At 37.3% G+C, this 23,405-nt stretch overlaps 1 protein-coding gene across 1 annotated transcript in view; it reads right to left on the bottom strand.

Moving 5' to 3' along the window:
* LOC117973379 (RIMS-binding protein 2-like) overlaps nucleotides 1-19,456 on the bottom strand; it is a 134,202-nt gene extending 114,746 nt beyond the window's left edge. The window contains exons 1-5 of the mRNA XM_059033137.1: nucleotides 18,865-19,456; nucleotides 15,257-15,367; nucleotides 12,682-12,777; nucleotides 10,136-10,318; nucleotides 8,850-8,984 (exon numbers count right to left, since the gene is read on the bottom strand). Coding sequence (XP_058889120.1) covers nucleotides 8,850-8,984; nucleotides 10,136-10,318; nucleotides 12,682-12,777; nucleotides 15,257-15,367; nucleotides 18,865-18,903 — 564 coding nt within the window. The 5' untranslated portion in view covers nucleotides 18,904-19,456. The remainder of the gene's footprint in view (nucleotides 1-8,849; nucleotides 8,985-10,135; nucleotides 10,319-12,681; nucleotides 12,778-15,256; nucleotides 15,368-18,864) is intronic.
* Between the last annotated feature and the right edge of the window lie 3,949 nt (nucleotides 19,457-23,405).

Below are 23,405 nucleotides of genomic sequence, written 5' to 3'. Positions count from 1 at the left end.
TGCATGTCTGTCTGGTATTACCCCAGTGCCCCACCCCCTCTCTCATGTCTTACCCCACATACACATCGCTTACTGTCTTGGCCAGACAAGCAAGAGACAGCAGAAAAGCTTCAGCAGCTCACTCTCTTAGTAGGAACTGTTTATAGTAATAAAGCTTGTCAGAATGAACAGTAATCGCATGCTGGGTCTCGCAGGTCTATTCTAGCTCATGTGAATGATTATGTCATATTACGGAATGCCTGTATTCACAACCCAAGCAGTTTCAATTTTCTGCACCTCTAATTGTAATCCAAACAAAAAAAAAAGAAAGAAAAATGTGATTGACACTCTGTTGAAGAATGTTTGTCATTTCTCCTTGTAAAATACTTTTCTGACCAGGAGACCAGAACCTAATATAGAGTAATATATTGTACTATAAATTGAGTAGCCACCATAAAACAGCAACTGGAAAACTTAATCACTGCCACGCTTAGACCTCTTCCATACCCAGTGCTATTTGAATCCATATTTTAAGTTGTAATGGCGATTTAAACCAGAATCAGGTAAGGAAAACAATATAGTATTGCTTCTTGCAGTTACAAGTAAAGACTTTTTGTTTAATTAAATCAAGTTTGTAGTTCATGAAACCTTTTTCAGACCAAATTAGACACCAGGTTGATTAGTTTATTCTCATTTTTAAAAGCACAGTTTAACCTTAGGGAATGTTTTTAAAAATCCCTTTAAAACAGTCTTTAATCCAAAAATAATAAATTGCATTTTTATGATGGACAGCATCCATCAATATTGCACCTTGTTATTTTTTTATTATTTTATTTTTTTAAAGACGTACCCAATTGGTCATTATTACACTGAACATTGTTCCTGAGAAATAATCCAAATTACTAACCCTATAGCAAAGTGTCGGAAATGTCACACACTTCTACTAATTTCTTTATTCTCAGAAACATACTACACAAAAGTTCCACTGTTTTCTCAGTCCACATTTATTTGCATTATAAAAATATTTTTGTAAGTCTTTAAAAATATGTCGAGTTTCTATAAAGGTTAACTGAACCTTAAAAGCTAGAGCAAAGATCCTGTGTTGCTTTTTAATGTCAGAACAAATCTGTCGTAATGCAGACAATTAGCTTTGTTTTTGGCTACAAAATAAAAGGCACTGCAAGGCATCTATGGTATAATGCATAATGTCCAGGCACAAATAAATACAGCAACAGCACTGCACAAGGTCAGCAGATCGTGAAAGGTCTTTCATTCTGTAGAACACAATGCAATATAGATTTTCAAATACCGGCTCATGCTGTACATGCCCTCCCTATTTAAATGCAGTTCACTCAAAATCAGTCATTGTCCATTTATATTTCAAATAAAGCAGCTTCTTGACCTTTAGCTCAGTAAAGGAATGAATAAGGATGAGGGCTTGAGTTCAGGAGAATTCTTTGATTTTTCAGAAGCCTACCAACCATTTTCATTAAACTGCAAAAATGCGCAAAAAGCCTTTCTGAATTTAATTATTTTTTCTGTAAACTGGTATACACTGAACATGGGTTATTTGAACACTAATATATGTTGCATATATAAAGCATAGTTGCCAACATTTGGAAACTGCTCAGCGGGACGCTTGTCCCTGGGGGTGTGGGGAGGGGTCATACGCAAAAAACACACATTATCATATAATAGAAGTAACCCCCCCCCCCCCCCCCCCCCCAACTCAACACCACACGACCATTATGACAGTAAAAATAGACAAAATTAAGCGTTCTTGCCTTTGTGTAAGTTAGTGATCAGCAGATGTCTCAGCCGCACAAAGAGCACAGCGTGTGGTTTTCACTCTACTGTGCAGAATAAATTATTTTTTTTTTTCTATGGGTAAATATCGGGACTTTCTTCCTATGCATCGGGACACGGGACATCTGCTAGGAAATCGGGACTGTCCTGACCATATAGGGACTGTTATATATATATATATATATATATAGCGCCAATATGTCATATGGACGGGGTGAACACAGATACCGAGTGAGCTAGAATGCTATAATAAAATTTGCTTGCAATACTTAAGTATGTAATTCATAAAAACAGACATTCAATCTTTGTGAAAAGGGCCCTCGATCTCATAAGAGGCACATATGCCCATTCCTTAAGGAAAGTATTTTTCTTTTCTCTTCTCTGGCAAGGTTTAATTCCCACAGCTTCAGCAGAGATTTACCACAGAGGCAACTAACATAAGGCACCAAAATGGTTTAAGCTTTGTGTGTGTTTGACAAAAGCTAAGGCACTTAACCACTGCACCAATACCCACAATGTACATGTCTGTTTTTAGGATTCAAGCCTCGCCATAATGAAAAGGAGATATATATATATAAAGCAAACTAAGGTAACATTTTAAAAACCATTTGCAAACCAAGTGCTAATGTGTTCGCCACAGGACTCATTCCAGTCAGTGATTAGGCATATGGCCAGTACTAAACCCACAATTTTCCAGTGTTTGCAGCTGAGATGATTACATTAATAAGGTTCCTTACATGTCCGTATGGGGCTGTGCATGATAATCACTTCCTATAGAGCAGGCTTGTAATCACATTTTAAAATTGTTGTGTTTTGTTTTTTCGATATCCGAAATGTTTTGAAAACCCTGGAGAGAAATAGGAAATGAATAATAATTAAAGCACAGTACTACAGCAGGTGAAAGGCTTCAACCAAAATATCTCAAATGGTTCATTGGTTTCCTTTTCATAAAACACACAGAACTATTTCTGATTATCTTAAAGGTTTTTAATATGGGGGTTAACTTAACCATAGAATGCAGATTTTAAGCCATCAATGCTAAATGAATGACAAGCAAAACACGCAGCAGGTTCATCCATTAACAAACTCAAATGGTAAAACTAAAATCTATTTTTATACAGAGTGAGATGAGTTGGAAAAATCTATCAATCTGAATGCACGGGGTTTGTGCAGGTAGTGTCCAAATCCTTATTTAGAATGAATATTTTGACTGATGTAATACCTGTACTTAATAAGTTATGTTATTATGACTAAGGTCAAGCGCAAGGAAATGACAGCAGTATTTCTGTAACTGTAACAGGACTTTGCTCAAGGTTGTGTATTAGACTTCATTCTTAAGGTTACTGCCACAGGATCAAAGTTAATCACTGATGTCTGAGATGAAAGAATTGAGTGTTAGTGAGATTACCACACTGTACTGTGGTATGGCAGTAGAAAATAATGGATTGATTTGTAGTGAAATAAGGATAATGACACACTACCGTCACATCGGACGAAGGTTATCCATTGACAATAACACAATTTCAGCCTATGGTGCACAGCATTTTCAGAAGTAGGTTGAGATTTTTAGAACCATTCTTATTGACTAATAATTAGTCAATAAGAATGATTAAAAAAAAAAAAAAAAACATGAGTTATCTTCACCACAATTGTTGTCTGGGTTGTCATGGGGATAGCGGTGCCATCATTAAAATGTAACCCCATTGGTAAGTAACATTTTACACATATTGGTATATTAGATTGGTTTAGTGGTCTGCTGTTTTGATTGCAGTTATCTTTCCTACACTACTAGAGCGCTCTGCTGTCTTGATTAGAGTCATCCTTCCTGTCAGCAGGCCTGTAGTGTAGAATACGTTTTTAAAAGTTTACATGTTGAGCATGGTTGTTAGCCAAAGCTGAAAAAATATATATTCTACTGGCGGTTTGTGTACTTTTTTTGGGACCTATTTTGAAGCGGTCGTGGGCAAATTGTAAAAGTTTTCATATAAATTAGATAGACACAAGTCAGAATGGCTCCTTTCTGCAACCAAGCTGTTTCTTGATTTTTGTTTACAGTTACAATTGTGTAATCTCCTGAGAATGCTCCTTTCTCTTTGCAGTTGATTCAAAACAATGCCCTGTAAGTAAAAAAGGGAAAGCTCCCTTTTTGGCTTGGGGAAAAGGGTGCCCCCTACTGGGCAATTTCCTGCAGCACTTGCAAGCATTATCATCAATGGGATCAAATTAAAACAGCTGAACACTTCCCCCGGATCCAAAAGCACTCTTAAAAGGCATGGCATCATTCTGTTCTGCAAGGGGTTTGGTTTCTCCACAGCAGCCTGTAAATGCTTGTTTGTTTGTTTTTTAATCCAGAAATTGGAATTCATGCTCTTTACCACACATACAGTATTCCATACATGAATATGACAATACTATTATGTTTACTTTTATAATGGTGTAAATTGTCAATTTATTTAAAGAAACACTGCATATAAAACAAATGCAAAAGCACACTTCATCTTTAGCCTGTACTCAGCTCTTGGATAATAACCAAATGATGACAATATGTAAAGATCTTTTTGAGAACTGCATTTGCTTGCACTATCAGGCTGATATTGATAGAGTAAATAGAAGAATCTCTAGAGTTCAGGAGTTTTAAACTGTGCACACTCTGCACAAAACGCTGACATAAGAAAAAGTTGATAGAAGACATTACAATCATTATTCAGAAGTACTCCTGGGGAACAGAATGCAGCATGAGTACAAAGTGTGACGTTTGAGATTTGTATGTGCAGAAAACCACCTACGCACATTGTTCCAGACCAATCAAACAGCGCTTTGAACCGGTGCTAGTGATCGCTGGTTCCCAACATGCGGCCCCTGACAATCTCTCACAATGTGGCTACCGTCTTCATCCGAACCGTTACACTGCATCACTGTGCAACACAGACAGTAGCAAATAACATACAAACAAGCCTGCTTGCTTTTTACCCATCTACTCTGCAGATTCATAATTCTGAGATCAATCATTGCGAGATACAAGGACAGACATGGTGATGGTATTCCTCTCAATATGAAACCCAAGAATCCAGCATGAGTGCAACGGACACTTTCCTTCTGACCAGCTCCATATAATGACCAGCTCACCATTAAGAACACATTCCGTCAATCCCAATCGCAATACAAGGATGAATGAGGCTTGCCATTAGTGTAATATCAATGACTGATCAGTTTCAGCTAACATGCCAAGACCATGGAATAGTCCAAGAGTAGATTACTTCCAATAAACGTGAGAACTTCAGTGTCTTGTTATGAATAGCAAACATACACACACACACACACACACACACACACACACACACACACACACACACACACGCACAGTCAAAACAATAGCCACTTAACATTCTATAGCCCTATCTTTCATGTACAATATATGGTCAAGCAGAGATCATCACGAGAAGATTGTGTCACATAATACAGAGTATTAACCACAGAGCCTGCTGTTCATATTACAGATTCCCATCAACGAAATAAAATCACCCAACGCAGCAAGAAGTACTGGCAGCACTTTTACTTTATTGAATTTTAATTGTAAAGGTTATACGTAGTACAGTTATTGTGGGCATCTTGTTCTGATGCTGTTATCACAGTTATTTTGGAGTTCCTATCAACTCGTACAAACTACTCTGAAATGAAATGTACAAAGAGAGTAAGCTACCTAATGTGCTGTATGCTATATAAGCATCCTGTGTAGTACTGCCATGTATGATTAGTGCAGACGATGCAATCCATTTTCAGTGTCAGTAAAATGTCACAACAATGATTTTTAAAAAAATTAACACACAATCAATGATTTTCATTTGCCTCTGTGTTATCGAACCAGCTGTGCAGTATTTGGGTTATAATGTATATATTAATAATCAAATTCTCTATTGAATTATACAGTCCTGGCATGGCACAGTCCTGAAATTATTGTGTATGATTATTATTTGATTGGTTTTATTTTTAAATCGGTAACTGCTATTTACATTTCTAGTGTACTAGTAGTTTACATACTGCTTGCTAGCCAACATGGATATATTAATAAAGCTCAAAACGACTGACATTACTTAGGAATTTCCATGCATGAAAGTCTCTAGGCACTCAAACCCCTACATGGTTTGATTTTGCTTCTAAAGCTTATAAAACACTTTTGGTGGGGGGAGGGAGGCTTCCTACTGTCATGCCATAGATTACAGCTAACAGTTCAAACCCTAAAAGCACAAGTGCAAATATTATACAAATCATAGCGAGAAGGACTCGTAAATATATTGAGAAAAATCGCTTTTATTTTTTATTTACAGAACAAAACGGTTCTGCCACTTTAAGGTGCATTAAGAATACATGCGTTCTAGTAGCTTAGCTTCTGGGTACTGTCTAGAGCAAGAGGACGCGGTGACATTCTACATGCATTTTACAAGATTAAAACCTCAACACTGAAGGCATGAATAATATAATACATTCTCTACAATCATAGGGTAGTGTTTATAAAGAGGTTGGTCAAGCAAAAACAGTACAGATTCTATTTTCTTGAAACGGGGGTGATATATATATTATCTCCTTGCAGTATAGTATAGTGCAGAGGCAGGAACAGTCTGATGCAGATATAAAAAGCAATTAAAAGAACAGCAGCATATATAACTGCCCTGTTTCATAGCGTCGGCACATCTGCAGAGAATGCTAATAAAGTAGAAGGAGGGTGACTGTACCTCAGAAGCACTTTCCCTCTGTTCCAAGGATGGCCAGTGGAGAGACAGCTGTATCCTACTGTGTCATATTACAAGCTGGCAGAAGAGGCAGGCAATGACGGCGGATGCATTTGCTGTGTGTGTCCGTGCCGGGGCATAAAATGGTTCTAGTTAGCCGCAAGCTGCCGAGCCGGACAGTGGAGACAGAGAAAGAGCATCCTTTAACTTGCACAGCAGTAGAGCAAAGACGAAGTGCACCAGTGCACACACACACACAGAGAGACATATACACACACAGACTAGCAATACATTCAAAGATGGTCTCCCTGTTAGTCAGTATTCTCATCTTTCACATATTATCACTGTTGCCTCCCTGTCGTCCCCCAACCCCCAAGGCCCAGCTGAAAGGAAGCCGTGATCAAATATGACAAGGTCATAACAATTTTTTTTTTTGGCTCCCTTCCTCTCTCTTGCTGTATCTCACTCCCTTTCTCTGTCTCTTTTCAACTGACACTATTAGTTTCTGTGCAGTTTGTTCCCTTCATAGATCCCCCCCCGGAACACCAACCCCCCCCCCCCCCCCCCCTCCAGACCATCCCAAGCAAAGCAGGTCGACCCTCTGTCTGTAATGCAGGACAGACCAATCGTGTATACAAATGCTGGATGTAATATCCCTAGTCTCTGTCCAATCAGAGATTGGGAAATCAAATGCAGAAGGGTATTAAAAGGGATTATTAGGACTGTGCCAGGGTTTTTACAAAGGGAAGAAGATTTCATCTGTGTTCTGTACGGATCGTTGTAAAAAAAAAAAAATAAATAAAAGAACAGGCTGAAGCGAAAGTCAGTATTTCAACAGCTGCCTAGCAACTAGAGCAGCACTTATATATTACTGTATTTTATATTTGTTACCAACTTAGGAAGTATTTGAAGTGATTTCAAAGGATGTTTTACTATTTCTTTAGCACTGCACCCCAAGGATGAAATAAGTCTGCAATCTGCTCGGAGGGAGAGAAGACTGCTTGATGTCACTTGCCTGAGGAAGCTCTCTATGTGGCTTCAAAGATGGAGATGAAATTAGTCCAGTCTCCCTTTAAAAAGGATAACGTCTACAGGAAAAAGAAAGGCTTTTCCCAGAGGAGCCAAGTCTGTGCTAAGTGTACCGATGTTGGAAACTTGGAAAGGTCTTGAGTTACTGATCTTCTGTGCAATGAAAAGTCAATTTTCTTTAAATTTAGAAGGACAAAGCTGGATACTCAAGTAAGTGAGCAATAACAAGGCTGTTCTGTAGATTCGTGGTTATTGTTTTATTATTTTAAAGAGAAATTCAACGACCTCCTTGTGCTTAGTTTTCCATTGCATTCTGGTAATACTTTACGACAATATGTCCTAAAATTCCAGATGATTTTATAATAGAGCAACTTTACTTTTGGCTGTTCTAGAATATTTCATAGGTGCAAAATAATGTATACCCTGATGGATTTAATTGATTAATATTTGGTGACCCTCTGTAAATGAAAAAAAATCCCATATCAATATGCACACTTTCCTTATTTGTTTCTCAATTGGTCGCTTTTACTTCAATCCTGTCAAGCTCACTGGGAGATTCACCTTCATTTGTCACCTTGGATTTCACTAAGCCAGTCTCTGGACCTCATGAAAATGCAAGCTGCTTGTTCTTCTCCCTCGGGGGTGTGTGAGTGACAGTCTCAATTGGTGCTGTGAAACGGGATCTGCAGCAGAGCTTTTTCATGCAGCTTTTAAAGCTTAAGTCAGCAAGCAGCCTCCTCTCCTTGACTAAATTTCAAAAACAACCGTGTTCCTAAGGTATCACCTCTTTCCAACTGCAAGCATATTTGTTCTGATACTGACAACATCATGGCTGGTGTTTTAAGGTGTTTTATTGAAACTTCTGAGCTCAGAAAATAGTTTGTTAAAAGACGGCAAAAGCAGCATTCCTTATACTTATTTAAAAGGGGGGGGGGGGGCCCTCAAAATACTGTATGTTTTAAGTTTTAAAAGGTTAATTATTAATAGTTAAAAGGATGATCCTAAAAGTTTTAGATTTTTAGATTAGCTACCTTTACATCTGCAAACAGCAATAAAACGTTCCTGCAACTGACTTACTCTTGCAGCCTTCCTGCAAGCACTCTGGGGTCTATTTCAACGATCTAAACCGTGGAGGGTCTAAATCAAGTTTAGGTCCTTTATATTAGTCCTGCTTGTGTTATCCAAAAGGCTGACTTGCAGACATATGTTTATACATTTTAGTACAGCAGTATTAAGATCTGCCACTGTTTAGATCATCCATGAAGCAGAAGTCCACTGTGCACGATACAGGAAGTGTTTGACACTTACTTTGTCCTGAGAGAACATGTACAGCGAACTCCTCTCTGAGATGAACGAAAGCTGCCTCTGTAGCCACAGGAGTTCCTTCTGCGACTGTCTGAGAAGCTCCTCCACGTCACTCGATTGCTGACCCTCCATCCCCTCCTGCAACCAACAGAGGGGGTATTTCTTTATTCCTTCCCTGTTTATATCCTAGTTGTGTGCCGTTTCTACTTTGTTAAAAAAAAATTTTAAAAGACCACAAAAGGCTGAATTTCTGTCTCCCTTGGAACTGTCAAAACTCTTGAGTTTTAGATACAGTCGGGGCAGAAATGACAGCTTAACACTTGTTGTGGTCATTTTGTAAAACCACCTCACTTCAGAAATTCACCTTGAAATATGACATGGTACGGTACATGCATAGTATAAGCAAGGCCAACTGCTATATTACCATGTAAATGTGTCAGGGTAAACTGAGGGTACAGCGCTGTATGTGCAAACCTAGTGTGCTTGTATTCTGCTGCAAGGTGATATGCTGGGAGCACTAGAACTACAGATGAAGTGTGGCTTCTTGTGACCAGGATAGTGGCCAGAATGAAAAAACAGTTTTTTAGTTGAGATATGCTAGAGAAAACTTAGTCCAATTGCAATATTCAGCCACCAGGTGGAGCTATGGAGCTACAGGAAAAATTCCATTATTTTCAAAGGCAACCAGATCTTGAGAAATTGTTTTTTCTTAACCTCAATATGAAGTGATTCCTCAACAATTAACCTAATTTAAAACGTATTGCATTTCTTTCCATGCCTACTAAATCCTTTCTTAATCCCTCTGCCTTCTTTTATCGAGTACTTTTACTACGCTGGTGAAAGTTTGCCACGATTCTTACTATAGACTCATTCCTTTCTGGAACAGTTGCTGTTGCTTCATTCTGCATCCAGTTAGTTTAGAGGCTCTTATACAGTGTCAGATTGTATAATATAAGTAATATAAATAAATCCATTTACTGTGCGGAGCAACTTTTAAATTTGTATTTATTATTTTACTTTATTTCGGGATATGCACGTTTCAGATACAACAATAAATAAACTACTGCACAGATATTAGATTGGAACACCTTGTGTAAGGACTTTTAGCTGTTTTGACAGACCCTGATTAGCACTGCTAGTCTAGGACTGCTTTAGCTAAATTAACAATGGATAGCGCCGATCTAATCTGGGTCTGTGAAAGCAGCAATGTATGTGTATAAATCAGCCGTAGATTTTGATTGGCCGCTTTTGAAAACCTATTATGAAATCATCAGCACAGCACGAGGTACCTTGATTGCTCCCAGCCGCGTCTTCAACTCCTGACACTCCTCCTCCAGCGCTTTAATATCCAGGTCCTTCAGCATCATGGCAGTCTCTTTATTCACAGGGAGCATCTGCGACGGGCCCCCGTTTACTGCCACAAACTTCTGTCTCGCAAGTGAGATGCTTCCAGTACATTTAATACTATCATTCTGTAAAAAATGATATATAAAAAATCAATCCTTTGCAGACTATAGAACTCCAAAAGTATAAAGGACGCACAGTACAGCAATGTATTTGCATTTTGAAAAGTTGATCAGACACTCACATTGAAAGAGTGCCAATAACCTACCTTCCCAACCCCACAACTACAGGTATATGCAAATTCGCTGCCAAACTGCAGGACGGCTAAACACAAGTGCAGTCACACGAGCCAGTTAAATATGCAAACTGGAACTGCAGTCTAACAAAACTCAAGTCTGTTGTTTTACTTGTGTTACTGCACAAACTGCAATTTCAAACACACAAATCTTTGTAATACATTTTGCATTTTTACCTTCAGTTTTGCATGCAAATGAAAGTTTGTTTTAACGAAGGATGTACATAAATGCAGTCCAGAAATATAAGGAACAGAAAGCATTTTCCAATGTTTAACTTTCCACTGAAACTCACTAGAACAGAAAATAATTCTCTCCATGTTCTAATGATTTTATCTGAGTCCGGTTAATGCAGAACAATTGGATCCCACACTGCCATCTATTAATGTAAACAAATTCGCACTGCGTGAGAATACACGCACGTTGAAATGCAGGTTAATTCCCAAAACCCGGACAATTTATATGAACACTGAAAACATAAAATTTCAATAACACCAAAACGAAATAGCTAGCCTACAGTGACCAACGTCTTTATTATTATTATTATTATTATTATTATTATTATCTCACAATCACAACACTATTATTTATTGTAAAAAAACAAAACAACCATTACTTCATTTGCCCTACGCCGGCGTCCTCGTTGTTTGCTTGCTTGACAGTTGACTCGGGGAGAACTTTGGTATTGGCATTACGAGCACGCACACCTGCAAAGTAATTGACAGTTGCTCCGCTCTTTTCGGTGCCCAGGTGCCTGTCATGTCCGTTCTTGTACAGTATATTGGTAGTTTAGATTTTATTCGTTAAAATGCAGAATTATGCAAGTTTAGTCAGCAAAAATCCCACATGGTCCTTATAAGTGTTTAAAATGTTTTCGGCTTTTTTTTCCTACGTACATACATTACTGCCCCCTTGTGGCCATTTTATAGATTAGCATGATGTTAGCCTGGGTTTTTCAACCATAGGCTGTATGATACTGTAATAATTTCCAATGCATACTCTCCACAGATGAAATAAAATTAAAATGTCTAATGAAAAATCTGACAAAATGCAAACACTGTGACTAGTAACACTTTGCACCTAACAATGGCAACAATTCACAACAACAGTATGATATACAGATTTTTGAAATCTTCCTGCTCTGTTAATGTCTCCAGGGTCCAGACAGAAACAAGCCACCAGTTTTAAGACTGGACCCCCCTTGTAAAGGAGATGCTACATATCAATTGTGGTTTTACAGATTAAATATATTTTAAATAAACTCATTGGAGCGCTTCTCCAAAAGAAGATAACTAGATGCATATTCATGCTTGCTTGAATGCCTAAGGCAAGACTCATCATACTGCAAAGATTAATCACTTTACAGCTGTCAGTGTATCTGCTTGGATCATCTGGAGAATAAGCCTTTTTCTGCCTATATTTCACAACTGGATTTAGTTACAGTTTACCTGTCATTCAAACAATTATTCATTCCAGACACATTCTACTGCAAAAATATTTCTCATGTAGGCCCGACCTTACCTTGCTGTGTGGGGACTCACTGCGGTCAAGAGAAAAAAAAATCATTGGACATTCCAGATTGGGGGAAAATAAATAAAAATAATAATTGGTCACTTGAAAAAAATAAATAAAAGCCCAATTATGTGAGTTAGTAGGATAATTTATTCAAATCATTAAGTGATTTAACCTATTATGCAATTACAATATATTGTGTGGGAGTGACATTAGACCTAATATGCTACACATAAATGAAATAAACACTTCACAAACATACCCTCCATAGCTAATTACTGTTGATGAGTTTCCATGGTTACAGGGAATCCATCTTGTTTTTTTTAATTTTATTTAAGAAATCATTCTCTGATTAGGACAAAAATGATCACCAGTTTACATGCACATACATCAGGTTTTGAATCAGAAATAAAAACGGCATGCAAATATTGTAGCGCCCTATAGAAATCCAATACTGATGTCAATAATGCTGTTCTCCATATCTGTTGTTTTATGGCATGATTATCTGATGATCGGGTGGATGTAATGCATGAGGGTTGAAGGTTTGCTGCCCTAGAATCCTGTTGGTTTTTGGGGTGATTGGGTTTAGGCAAAGACCTGAGCAGAACACAAAAATGTAATAATGTTTGTGGAATCCAAAACGCACCCCTTAGTCATCGTTGTAAAGTGTCAGATGGCAGTGTTACCTTGTTCTGGTTGCCAGGCAACAGGTCACTTGGCTTCTCATGATCCTGGCTCAAGTGTTTCATGCTCGCATCTGATTCCTTGTTGTTTGCTTTGTGCTGTAATGAAAAATATAAAAAAAATATATAATTTTAGTTATTTATTTATTGATCTCTCAAGAATTTTTGCATTGTTTTTTTTTTTTTTTTAATATTATTTTCAACAACATTCATAAAACCTGTCGCTTTGGATAAAAAACGTTTGCTAAATGACGTTTGCTAAATGCAGAGATGTTCCTCCCAAATGCTAAAGTCTTACACCAAAAACAATTAAAGGCACTAAATATTGTGTTTTATTTAAGAATAGCAAAAACGGACAGATACAGAGAGCTACTTATCAGGGCAGTAGCTCAACTATAATGATTATTCCACACAATCAACAGTAATTTATCATGAACAGACACTTATGCATTTAATTTATAGATGTAACTATGTTCTTGCTTTTGAATATTCAGTTAAGCTCTAGTCTAAATATATTTGCATTACAGACAGTAAAATAACACTAAAGCAACACAGCACTTAATAATGTAAGTTTCTATGACCCCGTGTCTAATAGAAAAAAACATAACACACAAAACTCCTGCTCTATAATAGAAGCCTATTGCAAGATTTCCTCCTTACTTTTTGCACCTTGGTTCTTGTTTCGATCCTGCTGTGGGTATTAAAATATTAAGGCGAGACCCACAGTCTTTTTCAGAAACTGTTCCATGATTTGAATAGATTTTCTAGTCCACGCTTCATCCTTTTGGCTTAATAGAAGGTCAGTTTTCCTCATGGTCTACTATTTAGTTCTCCAACTGACTAGAGTTACTAACAAGCCTTTCTTCAAACTTGCATTAAAATCATGGATTTGTTCATGTTTAAAAATCAAAAGAAAACTGTCAAGTGCGACATTGTCAGCTGTAGATAAGTTATTTTTCATAATATTCACATTCATAACGTCCTAAGGTGCTCTTTACAGTCACAGTCCAGTCAGAAAAACACAGTGCATCACCACTGGAGAAGAATGATGTATGTGTGTGTGTGTGTGTGTGTGTGTGTGTGTGTGTCCTCAATTTTCTGCCTGCATGGCAGAGGCCTTTTCCTCTTTTGATCACACCTGCCTCCTGTTGTTGCATCCTGGATGTTTTGTTTCCAGACAGTGATTTTGTTTTAACGCTGGAAATCAAAACATTGCAAAACATCTGGAATGCCTGGGAGCGGTAGCCGAAAACAAAAAAAACAGCCAGCAGCATTTTTCAACAAGAAAGAAAAGGTCATGACAACATTACTTTATTGTATCCACGATTTGCAATTATTCTCCAGCATGATGGCAAAGACCATAAGGGTTTTACTTTCAGAACTTGTGTCCTAGGGTCAAAGAGGTATTCTTTTTGCCTCTGAGTGTACAGTAAATTGCCCGCAATAACACCATTTGATGCATGGTAACCGTTATTTACTTTGACTTTCAGCTTCATTTAATAATTTAACAACTATCAAGCAAAAAGTATATAAACTCTTCACAGAACTTGTTCTCACGAATCAAATGGTTTCACCCCAGGGCTGCATTGCATTAGTGTTTGCTGATTCTAAGAAACATCAGTGGCAGAACAGTTAGGGCTATAAAGATACTGATCCAAGGGCCAGATTAAAAACAAAATCTTTAAAGGTCTGTTTTGATTAATTAAATTCACTTTGATATCCAGGAATATTAAAAGAAACTTAAACATTCAATGACAAGGCTTCCATGTTGAAAAATGCCTCTTGTTGAAACGTTTCTTTTTTTACTATTGTTTGTATAGTTATGGATAACTTTGATATTCATGAAACATTTTATACAGTGAATAATGTCCATATATGACCTTGACCTTGCATTTTTTTACTCTGAGTTTTATAAAACTGACTGTTTAAGAACCTTATCGCAGTTACAACTTTGAATAGCTGATGGCACTGTGAGTCACGCAAAAATGAAATAAAGATCAGTCATAATATCAGCAATTTCCTTTAATAAGAAGGAAATGAAAATGGTTGTCATTTTGTGTACTACCTTTATCACATAGCCTACTCCAGGTCCATTACTTGATAATAATGCCCCTAGAAAAAAGGTCTTTGTCTTGTGAACCGCATTATCCATTATCATTAACAGACTGCCTCCTAGCTCAAATTGCAAAGTCTGAAAAGTTAAACAGCCATTGCTAACAGCTGTTTTAATCTTAATCCAAATCGATATAGAATTGGAGTAAAGCGCTCTGCCCACTGAAGGAAATCAATATCTAAATATTGGAGTGCACATATATAATTCGTCGTCAAAATGCTTCAACAGACTTTATTGCTGGAGATACAAGTGCAAAGGCAGAGGCTAATTTTCAGAGAGATATAGAATAATTCTAATGGTATGAAACTAAAAAGCAACTATCAGAACCATAACTTCACCGCACCACACCTTATATTGTTTGCTGTATACCTTTACACTCTGCCCTTTGGCGTGAAATGTAATCCTGTTAAGTGTGTTAAACCGTCCTGGTCATTGTTTGGTTTGTTTTGAAAAGCAGCTCCTTACTTGTCTCTCTTTGTCCTCGTGCAGTTTGGTCCAGGTCTCCTCCAGTCTCTGGATGGCCTGCAGCAGCATGGAGTCGTCATTGAAAACACAGCCATGGCCTCCAACCTTGTCCTGTGACAGAGCAGCACAACCCAGGGAGGCAGGTTAGCACAGAATACTCCCTTCATGAAACAGGGAGGCAGGTTAGCACAGAATACTTCCTTCATGAAACAGGGAGGCAGGTTAGCACAGAATACTCCCTTCATGAAACAGGGAGGCAGGTTAGCACAGAATACTCCCTTCATGAAACAGGGGGCCACAGCTGGACCTCCACAGAGAACATTAAAACCCCTGGAGGGCAGCATTCAGAATGCATGGGTAGAAAAACAGCTGTGTTATAAGAAACGTTCAGACATTTCAATGTGCTTGATTTGGTTTTCCCCCACAGAAACTGTGATTCTTGTGTTGAACCCATTCCTGCCCAGACCTATTGGAATGAGGCTGTTTTCTTGAGAGTATGCAATAACAATTACCATTCCATGTGATTGACTGGTATAGTAACATTTATTTTTGTTAGTGATGTGGAAGCGGGCAAATGCAGAACCATTAGCCTTTCAGTGTCTTTTTTTTTTGGGGGGGGGGGGGGGGGGGCGTTTGCTAATAGTGTGCATTTACTGTGCTTTACCATGCTGTCACTATGTTATCCGGTAGACTATTTTGTACTTTCTTTGATTAAAATATCAAAATTATGTACATATTGCTTATTTTTTTTTAATTATGTTTCAATCCTAAAATTCAAGGTGATGCAAAACTTTTGTCCATAGCTGCACCGGAAAGCAACCATGAGTACAGACGCTCTGAGGATTATTTAGTTGCCATAACAACACACCCTATTATAATACTGGGGGGGAAAAAAAAATTAAATCGCCTAATTAAACTATATTACAATTCAATTATATATCATGAGCAAAGTAAAAATATTTTTTTAATAATTACCTCATCTAAAATACATGCTACAGGTTTCACGTCTATAGCTGTATCGCTTTTCCAATGATTGGAACATCAAAATAACATGACTTAAAAGTGCACGTGCTGATTTCTAAATGACTGCAATTAAGATACTGCTATGCAGCCTGACCTACTGATAACTGCAAAAGTATTATAATTGGATGGTTCTACAAATAGTTAGTATTGCAATCATGCTGATAAGGTAATGAGGTTGAATTAGAGAATAAAAATAGACATGTACGTTTCATGTATGCGAGCCCTAGAAAGTTAAATGACAAATGGGTTTTTTTTTGTGGTTACGTGGCTAATGCTTTCTTTAAGTCTGTAAAAATAATTTCAGACTGAGACATCCATTTTAGATAACATGTTGATTACACGTATACTGCAAACTTTGCGCGGAACATTAGTTTAAATAGATCTGACACAATCGTCATTATAAGAACATTGTTTTTACAACCTGGTTTATGCGACTGACAGTGGAATAGTCAGAATGGACACACACAACCGTGCTGTTTATAACCAGGCAAATATAGATATGAATGACCCACTCTGCCTGACGTCTGCATAACCATTGTTTCTCTTATGTCTTCCGCTTAAATAACCATGATGTCAAAAGCAACAGGTTGACAACCATTTCAGTAGTGTTTTTTTCACTGTAGCCAGTAGATGGCTTCAGAGTGCAGTGAGTACAATGGAACGTTATAGTTTCTGCTTTTTAAAATAAACAGCAATTGATTTAGTGACCGGTCAGGTTTTATTTTAAATCTGGTTGGTAATGTTACATGTTATATTTTCATGGATATTTCCTTAACGATTACCTGTACATTGGTAAATACATGTCACTTAAATGAACAATTGTATTAATTAGAACAGACAACACTGTAACACACTTTTTGATTAAAAGTCCATATCAATGTATTTCTGTGTCAAGCGCTTCTGTTTTAGTACTACTGTAAGTCTTATGCTGGAGTTTTAAAAGTCATGGATATACTAACAAAACTGGTACTGTGAAGTTCTGCAGTTAAGAAGATCTTCCTACCATCCAAAATGTGTAGGTACACCTTGCAAGATACATTTTAATTTATTTAAAGAAGGCCAAATGATTGTGTAAGTGATTTACGATATCTTAAAACAGTCTTCCTAAAATAATATCCCAATAGTTTTCATTCAGGGCCTATAGTCTTATACTTAAGACCATTCAAGTTGAAACTGTGTCTGGTTTGGCTTTAACAAGGTCAATTCTTGCCTGTTGCCAAGCCAACTGGAATCAAGGGCAGGTTTACGAATGGAAGCCTTCAGTGTGTGGGTGTAGTTTATTAAATAAACTACATATTCCTTACAAGGGAACAGGTAGCTATCACGTAGTCTGACATAAAAATAGATAGTGTACTGTATAGTAAAAGATAGCTTAAGAAAAAACACTTCAGCATGAAACTGTAGCCTGTAGCTCTTGCTGTCTCATTGATCCACGTCTTTTTAAATCGGATTTGATGTATAACACATTAAACTCACTTACGCAGAACAAACTGGCGTCTTTTTGAAACAGTTAAACGAATAAAGTGCAAAGTCTGCCTTATTTTGTTACGTTCTGGGATTTGGAGTTTCTCTTTCCTATTGCCTGGCTGTGCTACTTAACTTACTGTTTTATATAATGTGTCGTTATGCAGTAACCTATGCACCTAGAAGTTTATTTGATATGGAGGCATTTCAGAGATCATCCTACCATACTCTCAAAGATCAGATATAAACCTTTCCCAGAGGATAAAAGAGATTCAAATTTGATTGAGTTCTCTTTAAAACTTCAGCTCCACAATGAGCAATGATGATGCTTCCCTCAAAAATCTTGTCAACCAAATAATCATGGTGCTGCTTCAGAGACTTGTCATATTAGACACCCCATCTATTTATACAAGAAGTCTTGTAGATTAAGGAGCAGCTGATAAAAGCATTAACTTCATTATATAATTCATCTATATTTACCACTATAGTAAACTGTTTCTGATGTGGGCTGTACCTCTCTATGAAACACCAGCTACTAGTTTTAACCTATTGCTTAATAAAGCAAGCTAGGAACAGCAGTAACCAGCGTATGCCAGCTTGTGCTGAGTAAGTCATGACTGTACCACAATATTGCAACCTTAACCATCAGTCACTTGCTCTGACTGTTTCATTTCTAATTAACATGTTGTGAACATTTCAATAAACTGACACGGTTTCCAGTTCTATGTGGGCGTTTAGGTAGCCGAAATCGCATTGATGTATTGAAAACATGACCTTTTATAAGAACAAATGCATATTAAATTCCCTGGTATGTAGCTGCTTTTTGTTTTTTACATACTTGAAAAATACACTCTAGCATTGAAAATCCTGCAGTACATATAAAGAGAATCTTTGTAATAGGGAAACACTATAGTTATCAAGAGGTGTGAATTGAATAATGGATTGACTTTCAAAATCCAATATATATATATATATATATATATATATATATATATATATATATATATATATATATATATATATATATATATCTATATATATATATATTCTAATGGGTATTTTGCAATAGAACTGTAACTACTTTTTCCCTGTACAGCATTTTATGAGTTACAAGTCCTTACCTTGTTCCTGTGTTCTAAGCTGCATGCACACTGTCCCATCTACAGACAGGATGTTACAAAGCAGGCTCAATGTAATTTTTGCAGGTATGCATCAAACACCAGGGGCTGTCACTTCTCCATAGCTCTGCAGAACTGCAATGATCCCATGGTGTGTGCTCCTCTTCAGAATCTCCAATCTTTTCCTATCTCCAGCAGTTCTACAGCAGTCTATCTTGTGCGTTGTGTTCCCTTTTTAACATACTGTATACATTTAACAGCGGGGGAAACAAACGAGTTGAAATCCTCTACCTCTCCCTGTTTGGCTGCCAAATACGGTGCACAAATGCTACTTCATTCTGTTCTTTGAGCAGTACTTGCTGTATGTTGTTTTTCTAACTCCAAAAATAAAAACAATTGTGGAGGCATCCCACATGCAGTCAGTGCAGTTTGCTCCCACAAAACACTTGAGTTCCATTTATTTCTGAAGAAGTCTGGTGGTAGGCAAGGCAGCGCCTGTGCTTTTAATTAAGTTGGTGAGCACTCCGTGTACCCCTTCTGTTACTCTCTCACACACAGCTCCAATGCAGTTTGCACTCTGACCATAAGAGAGCGAGGAGAAGAGCTGAATGCTGTGAGACAGGCAGTTATGATCTCACTATGAGAGGGGGGTGGGTGTGAGATGTGCCTTAGCCCACATTGCACCTATGTGGGTGTTGCAAACATGCCTTTACTCATTGTAGCATGAGGCCATCTGTATATGTATTGAGGTTAATACTGTTTATTACTGTGTGATGTGGAGGCAGTGTGGTCTATTGATTAAAATAATGAGATTCTGGGGTCCAATCCCAGCAACACTACTAATCACTTGTGTTTCAATTAGAGGCGTGAGGCTAATGATATACCTTCTTCAATACCTGCTGATAATAACACAATGACTTGCTTTCTCGTGGATGTTTGCCTGGAAGTCACTGTTAATTGAGACCAGCTCCACTGCAAAACAAGTACTCCTTGGTTTCTGTTTACTGCACTGTTCCATAGACCGTCAAAATAAAGGGGGTAATATTGTCCAAAATGTGCATCAGTTTAGTCTACTACTTGCTGCAGTAGGAGGTTATTCATATCTTTTATGGGGCACTATTCTTTTCAAGCAAGTGGTATTGATGTACATACATACTGGGGTATATCTATTTTTTGACTGATAAAAACTAAAATTCTCTTTTTTCGAAGTCATTCTGTTTTGGGATTCAGCTTAGTGCGCAATTCTGCTTTCCCCATTAATTATAAGAATTATAATACTGCAAATAAAAATATGTAATCTAATACTGTATAATGTAAAGGATCATTAATGACAAGGATTATCCTGTGTTCAAAATCTGGAAAGGAAACTAGTTTAAGAGATGATGTTTTTGCTGGGTACACTTCCAGTATAGTATCTATTGAAAATTGAAATGAAAATGGTTAGCAACACCATACTGGCCTGTGCCTCAGGTTGCTGTTCATTTCTGCTCAAACTGTGTTACTGCTAAAAGCCTACAATACTTCTGTTGCTGTGGATGCTTGACAACGTGACCTATGATGCATCACTTAGGTCTGTGCGCATGCAATTCATCCAGTATTTGATTTGATGTCATTGTAACAAATTCAATCAGTGCCAATGAGGCACAAGTTGTTGGTATTGCTGTACATTTTTTTAAAAATCTATAAATAGACAATGTCCTGTTTTTGTGTTTGCGCAGTCTGTGTTTTCATAGTTTTCTTTTAAAAAATGTGTTTTGTGTATACTTATATGTTAAGGGTCTGTAATATATGGTTTGAAAGCAAGATTTCCTAGAGAAATCATTTGTCTCCGTTTTATATTTTACAATTTAATATATTTGTATCTGTCCACATGGAACATTGCTTTTTAACAGGTTATATAGTTTGTTTGTTTAATTAGAAAGAGTTTGCAATAATTGCATCCTGTGGATAATTAATCATTAAAGAATGGAATTTCAGGACAGTGTCACATTTCTTTTGATACTGCAGAGATGGAAGATTTTATTGATGTATTTTATTATTTAGTTTTATTATTATATTTATATTATATTAGAGGTATTGCTAAGACAAATGGCTTATTACTAATTATGGCTTTAATTAACAATAAATACATGATTTATACTCACTATAATAGATAAAGCTAAGCTACAGTGATATTAAAGTAGCATGAATCCAGCAGTACTGTTAGGTAACAGTAAGTTACATTTCACCTACTATGTTGATTTAATCCACACCCAGTCAAACAGTTCAGCTCCGTTCCTCTAAGTTGTATATGATCAGCATATGACAAAACATTCAAACAGTGCTGGGAAGCATTAAAGAATACTTCTTGCCAAATAAATATTATGTATTATGATTAGGGCTATATTTTCTTCATGGTAAAAAATGGCTTATTTCACAGCATTTCATGGTCTGAAAATAGGTATTTCAAGATATTTCATGATTAAACATAATACTTACTAAATCAGTGAATTATCAAACAAAATAAACACATGCATTGATGTAAAAATAACAACAGACATGTGGAATCTCCCTTTCTTGAACTGGACATCTTTAGAAATATTTCCGATCTTTGATGCAGCTGCTGTCTTTTTTGTTGAAATTGTGTAGCTCTATGGGGCATTGTGATGGGGTGCTAGCTCGCCCCTATAAATTTGTGTTTGTTATTGTTGTTATTTTTACTGTTTTCATTATGTTTTTTGTGATTCTTGTTTTGGATTGGCAGGGAGGGGGTTAAGTTCCTCCCTGTGAAAATACATGTGAGAATGTGGCTGGAGCCTTAAATGCTTAATTGTTAATTATTAGTTAATTGGGCTCCAGCCACAGAGTATAAAGGGCAGGTGAAACCCTTTGTGTTGAGGTGTTTTTCTGTTGGTGGAGTGCTGGGTTTGGAAGGAGGGAGTGTTTTGTTTGAAAAAGCCTTGGAACCTGACCATTTATTTTGTAAGTTTTCACGTGTATTATTTGTATTTGAACCTTTTTGTTGGCCCTTGTGCCTATTTATTTGATTATTTTTTTGTTTAATAAAGATCATTATTTTGCCCTTTTCACGGTCTCTGATCCTCAAACCTCTGTCATCCTGCCACAAGCATGTTCAATCATTTAACGGAAGCAAACCGGCCAGCTGGTTCCTAAATGCAGTGTAACAGGTGGGGTGTCAATAAGGCAAATGTTTGCTGTATTTATTTTGAAATGATAAAAAATATGTATATTTACACTATTCTTTCAGAAATGAGAATTTTCACAGGGAACAAGAAATTACACGTAAATCCATGATAACTGTGAAAAAACAATACACCCTTAATTATGATTACTGACATTTATGAAACTTACTAGGTGGAGGGGAATGTTTGAGAAAACTATGTTTATACAGACGTGCTCAAATTTGTTGGTACCCCTCCACAAAAAATGAAGAATGCACAATTTTCTCTTAAATAACTTGAAACTGACAAAAGTAATTGGCATCCACCATTGTTTATTCCATATTTAATAGAAATCAGACTTTGCTTTTGATTTTTTATTCAACATAATATTGTAAATAAGAAAACAAATGAAAATGGCATGGACAAAAATGATGGGACCGCTAACCTAATATTTTGTTGCACAACCTTTAGAGGCAATCACTGCAATCAAAAGTTTTCTGTGGCTCTCAATGAGACTTCTGCACCTGTTAACAGGTAGTTTGGCCCACTCTTCCTGAGCAAACTGCTCCAGCTGTCTCAGGTTTGATGGGTGCCTTCTCCAGACTGCAAGTTTCAGCTCTTTCCATAGATGTTTGATAGGATTGAGATCAGGACTCATAGAAGGCCACTTCAGAATAGTCCAATGTTTTGTTCTTATCCATTCTTGGGTGCTTTTAGCTGTGTGTTTTGGGTCATTATCCTGTTGGAGGACCCATGACCTGCGACTGAGACAGAGCTTTCTGACACTGGGCAGTACGTTTCGCTCCAGAATGCCTTGATAGTCTTGAGATTTCATTGTGCCCTGCACAGATTCAAGGCACCCTGTGCCAGGCGCAGCAAAGCAGCCCCAAAACATAACCGAGCCTCCTCCATGTTTCACTGTAGGTATGGTGTTCTTTTCTTTGAAAGCTTCATTTTTTCATCTGTGAACATAGAGCTGATGTGACTTGCCAAAAAGCTCCAGTTTTGACTCATCTGTCCAAAGGACATTCTCCCAGAAGGATTGTGGCTTGTCAATATGCATTTTAGCAAATTCCAGTCTGGCTTTTTTATGTTTTTCTTTCAAAAGTGGAGTCCTCCTGGGTCTTCTTCCATGGAGCCCACTTTCGCTCAAAAAGCGACGGATGGTGCGATCAGAAACCGACGTACCTTCACCTCGGAGTTCAGCTTGTATCTCTTTGGCAGTTATCCTTGGTTCTTTTTCTACCATTCGCACTATCCTTCTGTTCAATCTTGGGTCGATTTTCCTCTTGCAGCCGCACCCAGGGAGGTTGGCTACAGTTCCATGAAACTTAAACTTCTTAATAACATTTGCAACTGTTGTCACAGGAACATCAAGCTGCT

The sequence above is a fragment of the Acipenser ruthenus genome, chromosome 11 (assembly GCF_902713425.1).
Source record: "Acipenser ruthenus chromosome 11, fAciRut3.2 maternal haplotype, whole genome shotgun sequence".
Lineage (NCBI taxonomy): Eukaryota > Metazoa > Chordata > Actinopteri > Acipenseriformes > Acipenseridae > Acipenser > Acipenser ruthenus.
The sequence above is the reverse complement of the archived record's forward strand: the minus strand, read 5'-3'. Positions and strand labels throughout refer to the sequence as shown.